Source organism: Schistocerca americana, chromosome 4 (genome assembly GCF_021461395.2).
Source record: "Schistocerca americana isolate TAMUIC-IGC-003095 chromosome 4, iqSchAmer2.1, whole genome shotgun sequence".
NCBI classification, from domain to species: Eukaryota; Metazoa; Arthropoda; class Insecta; order Orthoptera; family Acrididae; genus Schistocerca; species Schistocerca americana.
This window is the reverse complement of record NC_060122.1, coordinates 402950535-402972328: the sequence shown is the minus strand read 5'-3', so window position 1 is coordinate 402972328 and position 21794 is coordinate 402950535. Positions and strand designations below refer to the sequence as shown.

The 21794-nt window shown below is 42.9% G+C and overlaps 1 protein-coding gene across 1 annotated transcript in view; it reads left to right on the top strand.

Annotated features, from left to right (window-relative positions):
- Positions 1–21794, top strand: part of LOC124613513 (proton-coupled amino acid transporter-like protein CG1139) — a 102398-nt gene that overhangs the window by 11333 nt on the left and 69271 nt on the right. The window contains exons 2-3 of the mRNA XM_047142223.1: positions 15381–15508; positions 20639–20713. Coding sequence (XP_046998179.1) covers positions 15381–15508; positions 20639–20713 — 203 coding nt within the window. The remainder of the gene's footprint in view (positions 1–15380; positions 15509–20638; positions 20714–21794) is intronic.

The window sequence follows — 21794 nt, the reverse complement described above, 5'->3', positions numbered from 1 at the left end:
ACCATCACAGAATGGGCTAGGATGGTGGGGGTATAGGGGACGGATGTTACTGGTCACTATGTGCGCACCACCACCGTAAGATGACTTATTGAGTACAGATCAAAATAAAATATTAAGAAATGACATCACAATTGATTAAAGTGCTGCCATGCACGGTACGAACTTCCCCTCACAGAACTCATTCATATTGGCATGGTAAATTACGTAGGACACGACTAGAAATGTAACATATTTAAATAGGAAGAAGAAGCCTTTAATCGTTTTCGAGAAAATCGAGTTTGAAAATTTTAGGCGTTTCTATACAGGGTGAGTCACTATCCACCTAGAATAACTCCGAAAGTATGATAGCAGCTGAAAAGTTTGTGGAACAAAAGTTGCATGGGACAACGGGGGCCATAATATGACGGTTTTTTGTTGCTAGGTGGGGTCGCTTCAGAGATATGTTCAGCTCTTTTCTTTCAATGGAATGTTTGGTACTTATTTTCTGATAGCGGCTATCGAGACGAATCCAGTAATGTGTAACAGTAAGGTCTTTGAAGGTCCACGAAGGTCACAAAGGTGGCATGAACGTCCATTAACGTAAGGATCCGAAGTGATGACCATTGGTATCAATGCAGTGCTGCAATCTTCTTATCATGGATTGAGTGGTATTCCTTGTCACAGCCGGCCGCTGTGGCCGAGTGGTTCTAGGTGCTACAGTCCGGATCTGCGCTGCTGCTGCGGTCGCAGGTTCGAATCCTGCCTCGGGCATGGATGTGTGTGATGCCTTTAGGTTAGTTAGCTTTAAGTAGTTCTAAATCTAGGAGACTGTTGACCTCAGATGTTAAGTCCAACAGTGCTTAGAGCCATTTGAACCATCTGAATCCTTATCAAATAGGCACTTATCAAAGCACATGCTCTGGCAATTTCAGCTGGAGTTTCTTCAGGTGTAGTTGGAACGTCTTTATAAACAATGTCTTTTACGAATCCCCTCAAGAGAAACTCCAGAGGCTCAAGTCTGGCAAAGGAGACGGCCACGACACATCTCCTCCGCGTCCAGTCTAACGATTTGGGAATTGTCTCCGCAAATCATTTCTAGCCATCAGCGAAAAATGTGCCGGATACCCATCGTGTTGATACCACATTCTCTTCCTTGTTCCTAAAGGTATTTCTTCCAATAACAGACCTAATGTTTCTTGCAGGAATGCGGTGTACATCCTACCATTAAGATTTCCTTCGATGAAATGGAAAAAAAAATGGAAATGAAGTCCCATGCTTCTTTACAGAGCGTAGGGGAACGATGCGGGAGACTCGCACCGCCTTACTAGGCATGGTCCTAATGGAGGTGGTTTGCCGTTGCCTTCCTCCGACCGTAATGGGGATGAATGATGACGATGAAGACGACACAACAACACCTAGTCATCTCGAGGCAGGGAAAATCCCAGACCCCTCCGGGAATCGAACCCGGTACCCCGTGCTCGGGAAGCGAGAACGCTACCGCGAGACCACGGAGGGGCGGACTTCGATGAAATAGGGTCATATAATTTTGTCCTCCAGAATCCCACACCATACGTTCACCGAACACGGTTTTTGGTGTGCAACTTGCTGCAGCCAACATGGATTTTCAGTTGCACAATATGCACATTATGCAAATTAACGTTTGCATGGTTCGTGAATGTAGCCTCGTCAATAAATAAAATCAAATTAATAAATGTGTCATCTCTCTGAATCTGAAGTTGAGCCCATAGGCAGAATTCAGTGCGACGCATAAAATCCGTACTAATTAATTCTTGGTGGAGACTGATATGGTAAGGATGATATTTATCGCTATGCAAATGGTTCAGATGGCTCTAAGCACTATGCGACTTAACTTCTGAAGTCATCAGTCGATTAGAACCTAGAACTAATTAAACCTAACTAACCTAAGGACATCACACACATCCATGCCCGAGGCAGGATTCGAACCTGCGACCGTAGCGGTCGCTCGGCTCCAGACTGTAGCGCCTAGAACCGCACGGCCACTCCGGCCGGCTGCAGTTGCGCGGTTCCGAACTGATGCGCCTAGAACCGTTTGGCCACAGCGGCCGGCTATGGCTATGCAGAACATGAACAACACTACACTGACTCAAGCCAGATTCCCTACAGATCTGACGCGAACTAACACAAGGATCTCGAACCACAGTGGCAAGAGTACCTATTTCCGTTTCCTCGTTAGTAACTTTCCTTTGCCGGATATGTTTCCGATGTGTTAAAGATACAGTTGTTCTCAATTTATCATTGTTGTTGTTGTGGTCTTCAGTCCTGAGACTGGTTTGATGCAGCTCTCCATGCTACTCTATCCTGTGCAAGCTTTTTCATCTACCAGTACCTACTGCAACCTACATCCTTCTGAATCTGCCTAGTGTATTCATCTCTTGGTCTCCCTCTACGATTTTTACCCTCCACGCTGCCCTCCAATACTAAATTGGTGAACCCTTGATGCCTCAGAACATGTCCTACCAACCGATCCCTTCTTCTGGTCAAGTTGTGCCACAAACTTCTCTTCTCCCCAATCCTATTCAATACTTCCTCATTAGTTATGTGATCTACCCATCTAATCTTCAGCATTCTTCTGTAGCACCACATTTCGAAAGCTTCTATTCTCTTCTTGTTGAAACTATTTATCGTCCATGTTTCACTTCCATGCATGGCTACATTCCATACGAATACTTTCAGAAATGACTTCCTGACACTTAAATCTATACTCGATGTTAACAAATTTCTCTTCTTCAGAAACGCTTTCCTTGCCATTGCGAGCCTACATTTTATATCCTCTCTATTCGACCATCATCAGTTATTTTGCTCCCCAAATAGCAAAACTCCATTACTACTTTAAGTGCCTCATTTCCTAATCTAATTCCCTCAGCATCACCCGACTTAATTAGACTACATTCCATTATCCTTGTTTTGCTTTTGTTGATGTTCATCTTATATCCTCCTTTCAAGACACTGTCCATTCCATTCAACTGCTCTTCCAAGTCCTTTGCTGTCTCTGACAGAATTACAATGTCATCGGCGAACCTCAAAGTTTTTATTTCTTTTCCATGAATTTTAATACCTACTCCGAATTTTTGTTTTGTTTCCTTTACTGCTTGCTCAATATACAGATTGAACAACATCGGAGAGAGGCTACAACCCTGTCTTACTCCGTTCCCAATCACTGCTTCCCTTTCATGTCCCTCGACTCTCATAACTGCCATCTGGTTTCTGTACAAATTGTAAATAGCCTTTCGCTCCCTGTATTTTACCCGTGCCACCTTTAGAATTTGAAAGAGAGTATTCCAGTCAACATTGCCAAAAGCTTTCTCTAAGTCTACAAATGCTAGAAACGTAGGTTTGCCTTTCCTTAATCTTTCTTCTAAGATAAGTCGTAAGGTCAGTATTGCCTCACGTGTTCCAGTGTTTCTACGGAATCCAAACTGATCTTCTCCGAGGTTTTCTACTAGTTTCTCCATTCGTCTGTAAAGAATTCGTGTTAGTATTTTGCAGCTGTGACTTATTAAACTGATAGTTCGGTAATTTTCACATCTGTCAAGACCTGCTTTCTTTGGGATTGGAATTATTATATTCTTCTTGAAGTCTGAGGGTATTTCGCCTGTTTCATACATCTTGCTCACCAGATGGTAGAGTTTTGTCAGGACTGGCTCTCCCAAGGCCGTCAGTAGTTCCAATGGAATGTTGTCTACTCCGGGGGCCTTGTTTCGACTCAGGTCTTTCAGTGCTCTGTCAAACTCTTCACGCAGTATCATATCTCCCATTTCATCTTCATCTACATCCTCTTCCATTTCCATAATATTGTCCTCAAGTACATTGCCCTTGTATAGACCCTCTATATACTCCTTCCACCTTTCTGCTTTCCCTTCTTGCTTAGAACTGGGTTTCCATCTGAGCTCTTGATATTCATACAAGTCGTTCTCTTATCTCCAAAGGTCTCTTTAATTTTCCTGTAGGCAGTATCTATCTTACCCCTAGTGAGATAGGCCTCTACATCCTTACATTTGTCCTCTAGCCATCCCTGCTTAGCCATTTTGCACTTCCTGTCGATCTCATTTTTGAGTCGTTTGTATTCCTTTTTGCCTGCTACATTTACTGTATTTTTATATTTTCTCCTTTCATCAATTGAATTCAATATTGCTTCTGTTACCCAAGGATTTCTACTAGCCCTCGTCTTTTTACCTACTTGATCCTCTGCTGCCTTCGCTACTTCACCCCTCAAAGCTACCCATTGTTCTTCTACTGTATTTCTTTCCCCCATTCCTGTCAATTGTTCCCTTATGCTCTCCCTGAAACTCTGTACACATATTTAAATGTACGATGTATAGGGTGAATACGTTGATGATATCTTTCAGTATATAAATCTCTAGCTCTCGCTGAATCTCGTTGGCATTGTCCGTACATGAGAAGCATATCGACTTGTTCTTCGAAGGAATACATCATTCACATTTTCTTGATTCGACGACACTAGGCTTACGGTTCCTGTCAGTGTTGTATTGCGAAACCGTCGAATGGTGTTTACATGTCAATGGAACGTTAGATGGATACGCCGCATTCAGCGAATATTTACCGCTTGCATGATATACGAGAGAGAACTGTCAGAGCATGAGCTTCGATAAGTGCCGAAGTGATAAGGAATAGCATAGAGTCCATGATAAGAAGATTGTAGCACTGCATTGATCACATTGGTCATCAAACACCTTCTGTCAATGGGCATTCATGCCATCTTTTTTACCTTCGCTGACCTTCAAAGACGTTATTGTTACACAACATTGGATTCGTCTCGGTAGCCGCTATCAGAAAATAAGTACCAAACTATAGCATGTCATTTAGAACAACAAAGTTGACCTTCGTATCTCTGACACGACCGCATCTCGCAACAAAAGACCAACGTCATATTATGCCCCCCGTTGTCCCCTGCAACTTTTGTCCCACAAACTTTTCAGCTCCTATCATACTTACGGAGTTATTCTAGGTGACAATAGTTAGTGATTCACCCTGTACACTTCGTGTGGTTACCAATAGTGCACGAGTCCGCAGCCGATCGAGTTACATAAGCGCTTAGTCTCTGGATCGAATATCGCTAACGCAGAGTTTTTTTCTTTGCCACGAAATTCCAACAACAGATTTATTATAACTGTTCAAATTATCATTATGTAATGTTTCATAATCTTCATGCTGAAAGAAAGAGAGAAAATTTTTCGTGGGGAGATTGGAGATAAAAAAGAATACATATGAATTTTCAGTCACTTCAGTATATTCATTTTATTTATGTTATTTTATCGAAATTTGTGACAAGTATATGGGTACCCTATGGAAGATTGCACGAATAGGGACTATACTGATGGTAGAAAAATTGCAAACAATAATTATTGCGACATACAGCACACGTAATGAACACCAAATACTGTATAATGGGAACCAACTTCCAAAACTTTAGAGAAAACTGATTTTTCAGGGTAAAGATAATTAAACTATAAATTATTTATTGGACATTGGTACTTTGCACACTCATAATAAATCTGCTTTTAGAATTACGTGGGAATAAAAAAAAAGTACCCACAGCATGATTAGACCCAGAGACTTCGCGCATATGAAACTAAGGCCTTGCTCGCTCTTCTTTTTTTTTCTTCTTAATTTCCTTTTGCTCGGCATCGTTCGATGCCTTTGTTCGGGGCGGACACCCCATGACACCCGTTGCAGTTCAGTGTTGGTCTATTCATCCAGTTTTTTTTTTTTTTTTTTATCACAGAGGGCAACGAACCCACTCATCGAACCCGTTGAGCTATCGTTCTTGAATGCTAATGAGCATACAAAGTATATATACGCCAAAAATTTCCAAACACGATTTTCTCGAAAAAGTTTTGTCTTCCTGTTTGTATATAATGAAGTCGCAGTCGTGTCCTACACACCGTGTCCATATGAACCAAATCGGTGAGGGCAAGTTCGTGCAGTCTCCTTGTAAGCCAATTGTCACAACGTGTTTTTCTTCACTGTAACGCAACGTTCACACTGTGTTCTATCCAAAAAGAGGTATGCATCAGCAGCCTTAAAGTCCGGGAGTTTATCTTGTAACTGCGACGTGTTTGTTCTGTTGAAGAAGACCGAGGTAACACAGTGCTGTGCCTGGCTGGTGCTGTAGGAGAGCGTTTCTCTCATCTGTCTCATTCCTCTATTTGTCGGTTTATATCTCTACGCACTGTGCTGGCGTCCTCGTATCTGTTAATCTATTCTCACAGCATACATTTTTCAGAATTTTATTGCACTTTAATCCTCCGACAATCTTCTGCAAACGCTACTACAGAACGCAACTTTTTCACACGTTTCCGTTTTCAGAAACAACGGACGTTGACTTAACTTTGAGTGTAATTCTTCCAAAAAATTTAAAATTCCGTTTTTGGCAAACTTTCTTACCATCTTCTCTAGACTCTGGCACCAGCACTACATACGCATTAACTCATTAACAACAATAATCCAACCCAAAACTCTGATATGTTACCAACTTAAGCTTCTGAATGTTTATAGTTTCACTGCTGTAGTTTAATTACAGCTTATATCTTGCCTGAAAAAAAACTAACGAGAAAAGGATGGATCTTACGACACCGTCTGAAAATATCTAGAGCACATTCCAATGAAACAAAATTGTCATGCTTCAGGTAATGATGAAAACTATAAAGAAATTACAAAGAAAAACGTTTTTAAAATCAGAAAGTTTAGAAACTTTTTCCTTCATAATTTTTTATCCTTTTACTGGTGAGTGTGAATCATTATAAAATTGAATTCTGATGAGTAGACTTTGAGAAAAGATACCTTAGATAATCTAAAATGAAAGTTACGAGAAGAAAAGCATTTAAAGCAAAGTAGACAAAATTCACATTCTACTTAAACATTCATTTTAAAACATGCCGTATCCTTATGTCTTTGCTGCATATGCTTTTTCTTATCCGGACGACCTCCATACATCTCTATTCACAAGCTTTTATCCGCATAACTTTAAGATGTGCACCAAACTCCTTTTTCACACCCATTCACTAAATGTATAATTTTGAAGATATACAACGTGGACACAAACCGTCTAGAAAGCTTGTAAGTGTATAGCTGGGTAGGCTGTCCTTGGAAGTAATTGCAGGAAAAAAAATCGATTCGTTACTCTACTTCTGAGTTAATTAGTATTGAGGTTAGCCAGTCACACCATTGCGCGCCAAGATTCAAGCGGCTCATCAGATACGGGGAGGTAATAAGGTTCGGACCTGAGGCAAAGGCTGAGCTGTGTTTTGCACTATTATCTACGCTATGAGAAAAACTAACTCTAATCGTATCTGGCGGGATGCTTGAATTTTCCCCACTCAACTGCCTACTCGGCTACTTTTAATCCAATTAACTCGAAAACGGTTCAAAGTGCCGAATTTTCCTGCACAGCCTATCCTGAAACACCCTTACAAGGTCTTCACACTGTTTCTAATCACGTCGTATAACCATCACTGTAAACAAGATTACATCCATTACACCTGAACGGACAGAATCTTTCGAAAATAATTTTGTTCTATGCAACTTCTCAGAAATTAATTTTTGTTCTAAAATGGATATAATTCACATTGTGAACACCGAGATAATTACGTGGAAAATCAAAGCTATGATTTTCAATATCGAAAGTGCACATTATTCGCTCTGTGAATCCAGATATGGATATAAAGAGTTTTATTGAGCCTCGTCTACTCAAACTTCAAAACTTAGGGCGAAATAATACATAAAAATTTGCAAGAGATACTTGCTTGAAACGGCTATCCTGGCAGCTAAAATTTTTGCATTACCGACAACTAAGAAAACGTGAAATAGTTTTCTTAGTATAAAACTAGGTTGACATCCCTTAGGTTCCGTGTACTTTGTACTCCAGAATAAATTTACGACCTCTTGTGGAAGGCACTGCACGCGCAAGATCACGAAGACGCTCATACCCGAGTGACTACCAGATGGTTTTCGAACGTTAACTAACTATGCCGGAAATCAAGTTTGCGAGTCTGAAGTTGATGATGGACAACTACTAGTTGATTAACATTTAAAAAATTACTGATGACCTTTAACTGCAGACCCATGTATAGTACCATAGGTGCTCTATTGCGCACATCTCGATAAGTGATGCTACATAGAGTATTAGCGATTCCATGACATTTATAAGTCATTCTAGCCATCCATCGCTATAGCAGAATGAATTTTCACTGCGGCGGGGTGCGTGCTGATATGAAACTCCCTGCCAAAACAGAACTGTGCCGGGTGCGAATCGAACCCAGGATCATCGCCTTTCACGATAAGTGCTCTACGAACTGAACTACCCAATCACAAGTGACAGCCTGTTCTCACACCTTTACTTCCGCCAGTACCGCATTTACCATCCGCTATATCGTTTCTTCCAGGAGTCCTAGTATCGCAGGTTATGCAGAACTTCGGTGAAGTGTTACTAGGAGATAAGGTACTGCCGGAAGTAAGGCTGTAAGGACACCTCGTCAGTCGTCTTTGGATAGCTCAGTTGGTAGGGCGCTTGCCTGAGAAAGGCAAAAGTCCTGGAATGGAGGCTTGGTTCTGAGCAAACTTTTAGTCTGCAAGGAAGTTTCGCGTCAGTGCACTCTCCGCTGCAAATGGCTCTGAGCACTATGGGACTTAACATCTATGGTCATCAGTCCCCTAGAACTTAGAACTACTTAAACCTAACTAACCTAAGGACATCACACAACACCCAGCCATCACGAGGCAGAGAAAATCCCTGACCCCGCCGGGAATCGAACCCAGGAACCCGGGCGTGGGAAGCGAGAACGCTACCGCACGACCACGAGATGCGGGCTCTCCGCTGCAGATTGAAATATTCATTCTGGAAACAATCCGCCATGTTTCTGTAACATCCTGTCTTCACGGAATATTAGTCCAACAGGTTTTACAGCAGAACCTCTGTAAAGTTTGCAAGATTATGACAATACTGGTTACTAAGCGACAATATACGCAATCGCTTTAAGCTGTGTTCTCATAAACTTTCGGAATGGAAGAGCAGGGCCTGTGCATTCTTTAGCTCGTATTTCTCTCAGTGTTTGTGAGACGTACCATCTGCAAATTATAGACGGTGGATAGACAATGGCGGAAATCCAGGAGGTTTCCCACAAGGAACTCTAGCGGGGAGTTGGTATCGCTTAACCCAAAAGACTTCATAAGCGCCTTTCAAAGCAGTGCGAGCTCCATCAGCTCCCGAGAGATTTCAGCAAAGGTCCACGGGTCGTCCTAAAAACGGAAGCAGTCAACAGAGCCAACTCTATGTTTCCATTAACATTGCGGGAAGTGAGCTGCATTTCCACACCTAGACATCGTTCCGCCAATCATAAGACGATGACCAGTACACTGCCAACTTTTAGTCTGTTGACAGAGAATACAACAAGTGCGGAAGGAGAAAATTCTGCAAGTTTTCCCTGCATACAGGAAGAGAAAGAGCGAGATTTTCCGTTGTGGCAAATCTTGTGTCTTCCTCCCTTCCCACGAATAATTTTGAGAAGTGTGAGAGTAGGAACTGAGTACTCCATTTTTGGCGCGAGCTCACGGCTGCATTTCATTTCTAATAGCTGAAGAGCTGCTGTCCGGTGCCGTGCTTCAGCCACCCGTTATATGTTTCTTTTGTGAATTGCCCAGACTTTGGAAAGTTATTTTCATCTCAATTTACAGTCTTCCAAAGTTCCAAGTTGAACATTATTGACGGAGAGCAAATAAATTAGTATTTTAAGATAATTTTTCCCTTTATAAATTCCCTCCCACAACGCTCTGATGAGGCGATCCTTACCATGAAAAATAAATATTATCAGGGAATTTTAGCTCACGGAATTGCAGTCTCACTGTGACGGTGTTTCCAATGAAATATAGGTGCCATTACAAGAAATATAGTCCTTTCATTTAATATGGAACGTTAGCTGGTTCGTTTTTCATTGTATGAATTGAATCAAATTATATTTTGCGGATAATGAAACTTCAGTTGCAGTAGCACTTAGCAGTGTGAATAATTATCAATTCAACATTTGTGCAATTGTGTTGGACTCTATCTGGGCATAGGATCGTTTGTTTGGCCATTTGTGTGTTCACCACTACGGCAGGCAGCTTGCATTAATGACTGTTGAACCCTTGTCGACTCACATACATTACAAATACGACAAGAGACGCGAACATTTCAAGTCAGGAAGTGAAGTACTCACTGTGAGGACAGCTCGTCGGTCGCGCTTGAGTACCTCAGTTGGCAGCCGGCACCGTAGCTCAGCGGGTTCGGTCAGAGGGCTGCGTGCTCTCTGTAATAAAAAAAACTGAGTTAAAGAATCAACGATCAACTTGAACGGATCTCTTGTGACGTCCGCCCAGACCAAAACCAACGAACAATTTAGAACAAAAAAAAAAACAAAGCATGTTCCGTCAGAAGGTTAGCTACCCTCTGTAACAAAAAACTGAGTGAATAGATCAAAGACGAACTTGAATCAGTGTCATAGCACGTCCGCCCAGAACAAATTCAACAAACGATAACGAACAAAACGAGGTCAAAAAGAGAAAAAAAGTTGACAGAGCAGTTGCTACCGATAAGCAAATATCTGACGTACGAATCCCGGTCTGCACACATTTTTAATCTGACAGAAGTTCCATTGCTATAGGAGCTAATCAGGTCGGCACTGATGTTAGCGGAAATCAACCGACTGCTTTGTGTTGTTGAACCCAGTGCATGTGAGAAATCTATGATGTAGTTCGGTCGTCAGTTGTGTACACTTTCCACCGTCCTGCATTAACGTTCAGTTTCGCAAGATGCACCAACTTGGAGCTGGTCTAAACTTCAAAACTGTGGAACAACTGCTCGAAGAATTCCTTCTGTGGAAATATTCTGAAGTACCCTTAACCGTAGCCAGAAATGTTCAGCACTCTGCTAGCGCCAGGATATTGGGTATAGATCTGTGATTGTTGCCTCCACAATGTAGTCCAGTGGTTTTACTTTGGAAGTATCTGTTGTTCTGCCATACGAATAAATAAAACAAATCAATCCAACCCATTTCTTCCACATTTCTCCCTCTCTCCATTTACCAAAAGCTAAATAGTACATTGTAAATATCCTCTAGATAATCAGTTACATGTTCGAAGATAATCTGAACAATTTTATATCGAGATGAAATGTAACGAATCGGTTTACACTATATATATATATATATGTTATAAGTTTGAATGTTAATCAACGTAGTAATTTTCAACGCTCTTCATGCAACAATATTTAAAAACCAGTTGTTTTCTTTGTTTACGGGTTACCACTTCTTAAATAAAGGTTTGTCACTGCAACAGAAAGAGTTGTTCAGAAGATGTGATTTTAGACTATATTTAAACTTCTTTGCTGCGTGTCAGACATTTTATGTTACTCGGCAAATGATCAAAAATTTTTGTTGATGCGCATTGAAATCCTTTCTGGCCACTTACAGCTTCAAAATCGGCAATAACGGGTATATTTTACAGTTCCGTACATCAATCGGTAGAAACGGAACCTTTATATGAACACGTTGTTGTCCGTTTGTCTGTCCGACTGTCAAGACCCCTTTATCTCAGGAACATATAGGGTTACGAAGTTTAAATCTATGTTACATACTAAAGTCTATGGTCCCCTGGCGCCGTGAAAAATTTAAGGCTGTAAATCGATGAAATCAAGAGATACGGCCATTTATATTACACAGGATGGAGAAAAACTGTCACGAAATTTTAACCCTGGGTAGGAACCAAAATTAATAATGTTGTGTAAGTCGACAACGCACAATTTTCAAACTATGGAATCTTGGCGCCATGCGATCCGATTAGCCACGGGACTGCCCTGTTGAGGGATGCTCTAGACAACGCATGCCGGCCGCTGTGGCCGAGCGGTTCTAGGCGCTTCCGTCCGCAGCCGCGTTGCTGCTACGGTCGTAGGTTCGAATCCTGCCTCGGGCATGGATGTGTGTGAAGTCCTTATGTTAGTTAGGTTTAAGTAGTTCTAAGTCTAGGGGACTGATGACCTCAGACGTAAGGTCCTATAGTGCTTAGAGCCATGTGAACAACGCATGACCGCGAATGCTTTGCCTACTGGAGTTCGCAGAGCATCCAAGGCTGCCCGCACTCTCGGTGGTAGCGCGCGAACCAGCCACTGGGAGCCTGGGGACGGATTCACCAGGGGCCCCACACATCCAATGTAGTTTCATGATAAGACGTACTGGGAACAAATCCGTCAACAACTGTAAGTTCTCGTACAGAAACTCTTTTACAAATTGTGTCGGCCCTAAAAAGTGCCTTTTTTTGTAGCTAGGACATTGTTTACTTAATGCTCTAACTGGCGACCCTCAGATGCGACACAAGCTTGGTAACGTCGAACGGTGTTTTGCCGAACTCTTTCAAAGATTTTGGCGTTGCCCTGATGTGATTGACAGCATGATGAATGCGGTCCATTAGTTCGACTTCGTTTCTAGATGGTTCGCGTCCGGGTGCGTGAACCAGAACCTTGAAGAATCCCCACAGGAAAAAATCCGGTGGCGTGAGGTCTGGTGATCGCGGGGGCCATGTCCTACGAGCACCTCTGCCAATTACCCGGCCATCGAAGAGTTCGTTTAAATATCCGCGCAAATCACCACTGTTAAGTGCGGGCGCTCCATCGTGCTGCAACCACATGCATAGCCGAATTTCCAGGGGAACATCTTCCAGCAGGCCGGATAGAGTTTCTTGCAAAAAGTGAAGGTAATTTGCCCCGGTAAGTCGAGGAGGTAGACAGATGGTCACTAATAATGCCTGCCCAAATGTTGAGTGAAATTCGTTCCTGGTGTCCGTGGACGTAGGTGACGTGCGGATTTTCCCTTCACCAGTAATGAACGTTTCGAGAGTTGTAAAGGCCATCCCGATGGAAGGTGCACTCGTCGGTAAGCAACACAATGGCAAAACCCTACCCAGTGTTCATAGTCCGCCACAAGATTTAGGTCTTGGGCGGGGTGGAAACTAAATGGATGCTGGCCCTCATCGCTCAAAACCACACAGACTAACCGATGAGTAACACCCATGTCGTGTCGAGCCGCTCGAGTACTAGTCGTAGGTGCTTCCTCGAAGAGCTCGAGAACACTCTCTTCAGATGCGGTATCCCGTCGTGCTCGAGGTCTTCCAACATCACTATGGTATCTCGCTAGCCGGCCGGTGTGGCCGTGCGTTTCTAGGCGCGTCAGTCTGGAACCGCGTGACCGCTACGGTCGCAGGTTCGAATCCTGCCTCGGGCATGGATGTGTGTGATGCCCTTAGGTTAGTTAGGTTTAAGTAATTCTAAGTTCTAGGGGACTGATGACCACAGATGTTGAGTCCCATAGTGCTCAGAGCCATTTGAACCATTTGTATCCCGCTAAAGAGCCCATTTCGCCAAGTCGCCGGTGAATTGCTGTCACGGTCCGGCTCACGGTTTTAATCTGCCAGAAAGTTTCAGTTGCTGTAAATGTTTGCGGGTGTGGGTGGTGTCTTGCTGAGTACCGTTCCTCATACAACCGTCGAGATGCATGCGCATTACCGTCGGCTAGTCCATAAAAAAAAACCATATGTCGTGGTTCCTCAAACAAATAGTCTGCCGCCATGCTTACTGTATGACTAAATCACAGGTGACGTGCGTGCACTCCGAAGCGAAGCTTACGTGTGGACGCCTCTGACGTGAGTTGGAGACGAACAGCAAGACCTATTCGACAAGTGTGCGTATCACGTTGAGGCAGTGACGCGGCGAGGGACATTTGTATGTGTGAACCATAGCGCTGCTCGTCAACCGACGAACGGCAACAGGGCAATCCCACGGCCAAATGGAGTGCGTGGTGCCAAGTTCCCGTAGTTTAAAAATCGTGCGTTGTCGACCTGCACAACATTAGTAATTTTTGTTCCTACTGGCATCAGCTATCCAAGGTTAAAATTTCGTGTCACGATTTTCCTCCATCCTGTAAGTTCCAGTACTCGTAAACTCATTCATCAAGACCTATGGGGCACTTTCAGTTGACCTGGAATCAGAATTTGACAAGAAGTAAGATTTCACAGTACAAGTGAAGGAAAGAATTCGAAAACTGTTAACTTATAATTATATCAAGATTCTGAACGTGCCAGTGCTTGAGCAAATGTGTATGCAAAAGCTTCAATGGATTGGAAATAACAGCCAACTAGCTGCGAAATACCTTGACCATGTGTCTTCTTCAGAAGGTATTGTACAAACATTGTGTGCAAAATAGAAACAAAATTACAGGAAATGTTTACAAACAATTTTAGTTAAGCATTCTCACGTAGAACCACATGTTATCTACATCCAATGTGAAGTCGTTGACTGTGTCTAGTACATGTGCGTGTCATCCACTTAACCACCATTAAACTACGTTATTTAAAAGTAGTATCTCTCTTCTGTAAAGCTTTCCCATAAAACTTTTTAAAATAGCACACATTTGACAATGGATCGTGCAAGAGTAATATGCCACCTGAAACACATATAAAACGAACCATCGGAACGTACAGAGCGTAAGTATGCCAAGTACAGATCTAATGACATGTGCCGACTGTGCCATTAAAGTCATATGGCTTTCTTCTGTTAGGAAAGAAAGATAGTAATGCATACAGTTGCATCTTTGCAGAACATCTACTTATTCCTGGTCACACTCCGAAGGACTTGAGAGGAAGCCGCAATCTTACAGAAAGAAGTAAAAGACCGAACAATAGAGTTATGGGTAGAGCACGAAATTTTCAAACACTTAGGGAAAAACGATAGCTACATTTCAAATTATCGACTTCAAGTTGCAAGCAGACATTTCCTGGAAGGCTTTAAGCCTCTACTTCGGGCCGAGAAGCCCAGTTTACTGCTCGAAGCTGGCCTTCGCGCGGTGTTTGTTTTCCCCAAAATTCTGTGTTCATTAAGAACATGTCTTTTATTTGTCATTTTACAATTAATACTTCGTCATCCACAATTAAGTGACTGTCAAACGTTTTAGTAATGCCTTAGATCCTTCCATCCCCCTCATTTTAATTTTAGTGTATTTTATTCTGCATATAACATCGTGATTTCGAATCATATTACACTCTGATTAGTGTGCCTTCATTTATTCATTATTTTACTATGTGTTTTATAACACCAAACCCCACACCCTCTAGTATATTTGTTCGTACAACAGTTTTATCGAAAACCACTTAAGACTTGCGCCGGATTATTAGTCTTACAGTTGAGCACGCTACCAAAGAGCAGACGGGTATGGAAGTTCTGTTATCCCCGACAAGTGGGACACAGTGTGTGTGTGTGTGTGTGTGTGTGTGTGTACAGTAGGCTAAGGTTGCTACTGAATTCTGCCGGTCTCCATCCTCAGGGGTTCGCAACGGCCAATGAGAGGGGGAAGCGCTCCGTCGTCAGTTTCACCGGTGGCGACCGGGACGCCCTCGATGACATCGGTGCAGAAGCGACGCCGGAGTCCGATAAACCTCCCCCGTATGGCAGGTAAGCTGGAGGATGCGAAAAACCTTAACAGTTTATCAATAATAATAATAATTTGGTATCATATTTTACCATCGAACAGGCACTACAAAACGCATTTAAATCCATTCAGTGTCTCTAAAAACCGTTTTGCTCTAAAAGATATCAACGAAGTTCTCTTTCTCATTTAACAAGCTTTGTCTGAAATTTTGCCTCATGTTTTTTATTATTTTACACGCAACGCCATAAATTACCCTGGTGTTATGACTGGAACTCCAATTAAACCATCGTTGGCATATGATTTTTGTGTACATTAATACACATTCAAGTGCAATTCTTGTCAAAAGGGGTCACATTGCCCTTTGACTTAACTGTGCCCTCTTGTTACGAAGAATATTCTGGCCCCAATAACAGCAACATACGCAAAATCTGCATGTGAACTTTTCACTTTTGATGCTGGTGTCCCTGAGTCGTTGGCGCGGTCTGTAATTGTTAACTGCATTAACAGCACTTGCATCGTGTTGCTGCATCTAGAGAAGATTTTGGGATCCTAAACCTTTGGTGTAACAGTTTTTCACTTGGTAAGTAAATTAAGAGTTACAAATAATCATGCACATATTCACGATTTCAATTTTATTTATTGATATTACAGTATGAAATTGTCTTCATAGGTCCAAGGGTAAGAAAAATAAGTGCTGACAGCCAGTTCCAAAACTCGCTGAGTTGTGCTCAGAGATACACATTCGTGGTATTGAAATCAGTCGTATCCAATGTTCTTGCAAATTCTAAATCTGCTGACTATGTGAACGTTGTATAAAAACGTATTATTGTGAGCAAACAGTTGGATTGCAACGTCACTGCCCAGTTTATTTTCTCGCCCCTGATCTTGACTTCTTCCCCGAGAACCTTGGTTCAGTCAACGACGGTAAACGTCAACGTGTTCATGAAGATATTTCGGTGACGCAGTCAGGAAGAACAATGGATCCTAGCGATGTAGGCTGACGTGCTGGACGCTTGGCTGCGACATGCCAATCTTCGACACAAACGCGAGGCCCCAGCCAGCAAATTCAAATCTAGCACACGTTAAATTAAAGAAGTATGCTCCGTAGGAGGAAGTATGTATTTTGTGTTTGTATTATCCCTTACGCCATTTTCATTTGTACTCCGTACAGTAGTAAATACTCCAGTATTTCATATATGCAGTGTTATACAAATGGCTGATATATGAATGCATGGTTTCACGGTATTATAGCCTTATAAAATTCTCTCGATCTTCCAGTCACGTCGAGAGTTTTGAATATCGACGAAATATCGATTACTAAACAGGCAAATTATTTTTGGGACACCGTCACGACAGAAACGATCGAGGTAAAAATTTCTGAAAATATCCTCATTGAAGACAGTGATCTGCCGTTAAGCACAATTTGGGACCCGACCATCAGAATGTTGAAAGCGGTCGTGGTGGCCTTGCTGTACATTATGTGGCCCTGGAGTGGTCACCAATGACGTCAGGGGTGATAGCGCCGCTATGTAAGAACAGCAGCAGTCACCACATAGCAACGGTCGACGAGTTCTCGATCGAATGCTCGTGGATTTTAAACAATTTTCTGCGGCTAGAATGAGAGGGTTTGACTAATATAGATGGTTGATGTTACGAAGTAGGTAGGTAACAGAGAAAATTGATCTGCATATTATAAATTAGCAAGTTTCAGGCTGTCTCAGAAAAACTGCTGGTTATCACTATATCTAGGACTTTTCATCGGTGTAATTGATTTTCCTGAAATAGTTATTTATTCTCTACTTCCGTTTCATTATCCTTAACTAAAAGACGTACTCCAGACATTGACTTTCATAAAAAGATAACGGTTAGCTACGGAGAGCTTCAGAATGATCTAAAAGTACAAAGTTCACTCCAAATGGTTGTTCATGAAATTATTACACAATCGCTGATTCCGTGGGTTCTGATCGATGCCTCCAGGTTTAATTCGAAATTGGGAACATGGGACTAGATTTTGGCTGTGAGATGTATCTTGATTCGAGAATCTTCAAGAAATGCCTTTGTTTTGGTCGCCTGTTTATACACTCCTGGAAATTGAAATAAGAACACCGTGAATTCATTGTCCCAGGAAGGGGAAACTTTATTGACACATTCCTGGGGTCAGATACATCACATGATCACACTGACAGAACCACAGGCACATAGACGCAGGCAACAGAGCATGCACAATGTCGGCACTAGTACAGTGTATATCCACCTTTCGCAGCAACGCAGGCTGCTATTCTCCCATGGAGACGATCGTAGAGATGCTGGATGTTGTCCTGTGGAACGGCTTGCCATGCCATTTCCACCTGGCGCCTCAGTTGGACCAGCGTTCGTGCTGGACGTGCAGACCGCGTGAGACGACGCTTCATCCAGTCCCAAACATGCTCAATGGGGGACAGATCCGGAGATCTTGCTGGCCAGGGTAGTTGACTTACACCTTCTAGAGCACGTTGGGTGGCACGGGATACATGCGGACGTGCATTGTCCTGTTGGAACAGCAAGTTCCCTTGCCGGTCTAGGAATGGTAGAACGATGGGTTCGATGACGGTTTGGATGTACCGTGCACTATTCAGTGTCCCCTCGACGATCACCAGTGGCGTACGGCCAGTGCAGGAGATCGCTCCCCACACCATGATGCCGGGTGTTGGCCCTGTGTGCCTCGGTCGTATGCAGTCCTGATTGTGGCGCTCACCTGCACGGCGCCAAACACGCATACGACCATCATTGGCACCAAGGCAGTAGCGACTCTCATCGCTGAAGACGACACGTCTCCATTCGTCCTTCCATTCACGCCTGTCGCGACACCACTGGAGGCGGGCTGCACGATGTTGGGGCGTGAGCGGAAGACGGCCTAACGGTGTGCGGGACCGTAGCCCAGCTTCATGGAGACGGTTGCGAATGGTCCTCGCCGATACCCCAGGAGCAACAGTGTCCCTAATTTGATGGGAAGTGGCGGTGCGGTCCCCTACGGCACTGCGTAGGATCCTACGGTCTTGGCGTGCATCCGTGCGTCGCTGCGGTCCGGTCCCAGGTCGACGGGCACGTGCGCCTTCCGCCGACCACTGGCGACAACATCGATGTACTGTGGAGACCTCACGCCCCACGTGTTGAGCAATTCGGCGGTACGTCCATCCGGCCTCCCGCATGCCCACTATACGCCCTCGCTCAAAGACCGTCAACTGCACATACGGTTCACGTCCACGCTGTCGCGGCATGCTACCAGTGTTAAAGACCTCGATGGAGCTCCGTATGCCACGGCAAACTGGCTGACACTGTCGGCGGCGGTGCACAAATGCTGCGCAGCTAGCGCCATTCGACGGCCAACACCGCGGTTCCTGGCGTGTCCGCTGTGCCGTGCGTGTGATCATTGCTTGTACGGCCCTCTCGCAGTGTCCGGAGCAAGTATGGTGGGTCTGACACACCGGTGTCAATGTGTTCTTTTTTCCATTTCCAGGAGTGTAGGTATATTGTCATGACTGATCGCTCGCCTGGAGCCACTTGTAAACCTCAAACACAGCAATTTTTTGTTACTATTCTTTCTGCTTCGAATGTGATTGTGTCGAGCTGTCCACTTCCTGCGAAGAAAATGTACATTATTATTATGTATGTTCATTTCGGTTAGAAGAGAAGAAGCTGGTGTGACTACTATGTTTTCTTCTTAAGATCTAGAGCTACTTCCATCTCCAAAAGAATGTTTTTCACAGCTAATTCTTTGAATCTCAGAATACTACAATCGTGGAAGGAAAAGAACTTTCAAATGACGGAACCAACCGTACTTAAACCAGCTTTGAAATAGCAAATAATCATTATACTGGTATGGTCCCATTCAAGCATCGTGGCTGACTGGAACTGGCTAAATAGCGCAATAGTGCACTATACTAGGAGTACGCCGATAGAAGAAATCTTGTCATTCTTATAGGAGAGAAGTCCAGTAACGACTTAGTACGTTATGTACTCGCAAAACTGGACTGCTTAACAGATCGTGTGTAATATAGCTGAATGAGCAGCCATTAACGGCAAGCTGTTAACAGTAGGAAAAAGACAACACAAGCAACTCTCTAACCCGTTTTGAAAAGTTTCTTAGAACCATACTAATATGGTAAATTCCAAAGATATTGACACATTTTCATACTTCGATCACGATGATACAACCATGTGAAATCACGCATTTTGGCAGAAAAATCTGAAGAAATATATTTACCAAAATTGCATGCGATCTGCAACATTAAAATTCCATAGGAACGTCAGTGCCATAAAAACTAGAAATGTGTTTGCTGTTCGAGAGATAAGAAAATAGATTGATAAACATATTACCAGTGAAAGTAGGTCCATCGGAATCGAAGCGCTGACTGCTAAACTTCATCGTCCACATTTTTACAGTTTGAACTTAGCACACATTCGTCAACAGCCGGCATTAAACCACCGCATACCTCTTACCTCCTTCTCTCGTCCTCCCTGATTGCCTCTTTTTTCCTCATCCTGATTGTTATATTCAGCCCATGCTAACTTACCATGCAGCTACACTACTTCCTACACGAATATCACATATTTCTCTCTCACACTTATTCTCTCACACTTTTCTCCTGCAGCTTTCTCTACTTGTGACCTACCAGTCCTCATTTCTTCGTCTTTAATTTCTTATTCATCCAATTTCTGACACGCTGATACATTTTTTACATGAAATCATTTCATATTCTCAGTCACTAATAAGTTCTCTCCTTGTATCTTTGGCCTCCCCCTCCTACTATTAATCTGTTCACGTATTTCCAAATTGCTTAGCGCTCTTTATCGTTTTCACGCACTGCATAATTGCATCTTCACTCACCTATCCTTCCTACCTCCCTCCGTCCCTCCCTCCCTCCCTCCTTCCCTCTCTCTCTCTCTCTCTCTCTCTCTCTCTCTCTCTCTCTCTCTCTCTCTCTCTCTTCCTCTTTCTATTATAACTCGTGGAAGTCGAGCTTGAGCTTAAGCCCTTTCTTTAATAACCCAATCATCGATGGTACTGTACCGTATCTTGCCAACGGTCTTTAATTCTTACATCTGGTGTCTGAGAGCTACATATATTGACAATATTGATTGACATACCTGTAATTCAGTTATTTCTCTTGCAGCATCAGGCACAAGGTCAGTGCCTATTCCATCGAGTATGACCCACACTTAAGACGTGACATCGACCAGCCTATATCGTAAGTACTTTTGATGCCTACATGATATTTCATGATTTTTTTAAATTTTTAAGTTGTCTAACATTTATTTTACTTCATTTTAACATGATTTAATTTAGAACCACAAATATTTGCCTCTGATGTTTTTAAAAAAGTAGAAAATTTGAGTTTCATTGGTATTCTTTTTATTACACAGTACCCTAAAGGTCTCAAACTGTCTTTCACATTACGCTGCTTCGAATAACTGGTGTTGGTTGTTGGGATATTCTTCTAAGCTTCTTAAATATAGCACCAATTTCGCCTCATCTTGCCTGCAGTTTGTAGAGAAGAATTCTCGTCTGGTATTACCATATTGCCATGCAGGTTTCTAAATTTTGTTAGTATATGTATCCTTTCACAGCTAACTTGATACCTCATATAGTTGAAATATACTTCGTTTTAACTTCACGGCTGGACGTCCTTCCTCCTGCCAATGTCAACAGTTACCTAACGGAGGGAAATCGTGTGCACCATCTGTCTGGGAGTGGTGTAACCTTTATTCCATATGCTATCGCTTTTTCTGAGGTAGAGACTTAGTATAAGCCCAGTAAATACCATATTTTCTAACGAGAATGAAAATCTACCTATGAACCGCACTTAGACTGGCCAGTGTACAGTACCGACAGTTAATAATCTGCAACGCGAATTCTACCTGGGTCTATGTGACCCCTCTGTTTCGCAAACTAGTAACCTGTGCGTCAAACTGCACGTCCTTCAAAATGATAATAATCTTCTTCTTCTTAACTTCGAGCAGTAGTTTCTTGGCCCGTTGGGATCTTACGAGGAGAACGGGGCAAGTACCATAACCCGATTACCCAGAAACTTGGCTCAGTGGAAGAGGGATTAAAATAAGCAAACACATGTCTCGGCTTATACGCAGATACTCGATCGTTTATGAGAAGATGACGGTCAAATTCTTCTAGGTGTTTCATGTGCCTTTTATGGAATAAATGGTACAACCGAAGCGATGGCACAGTTTTACGCCCCGTCTTAGAAACCCTATTATTATCTTTATTTTCGTTTTTCATTTATCTATCCGCTTCCGTACAAGATTAGTACACGC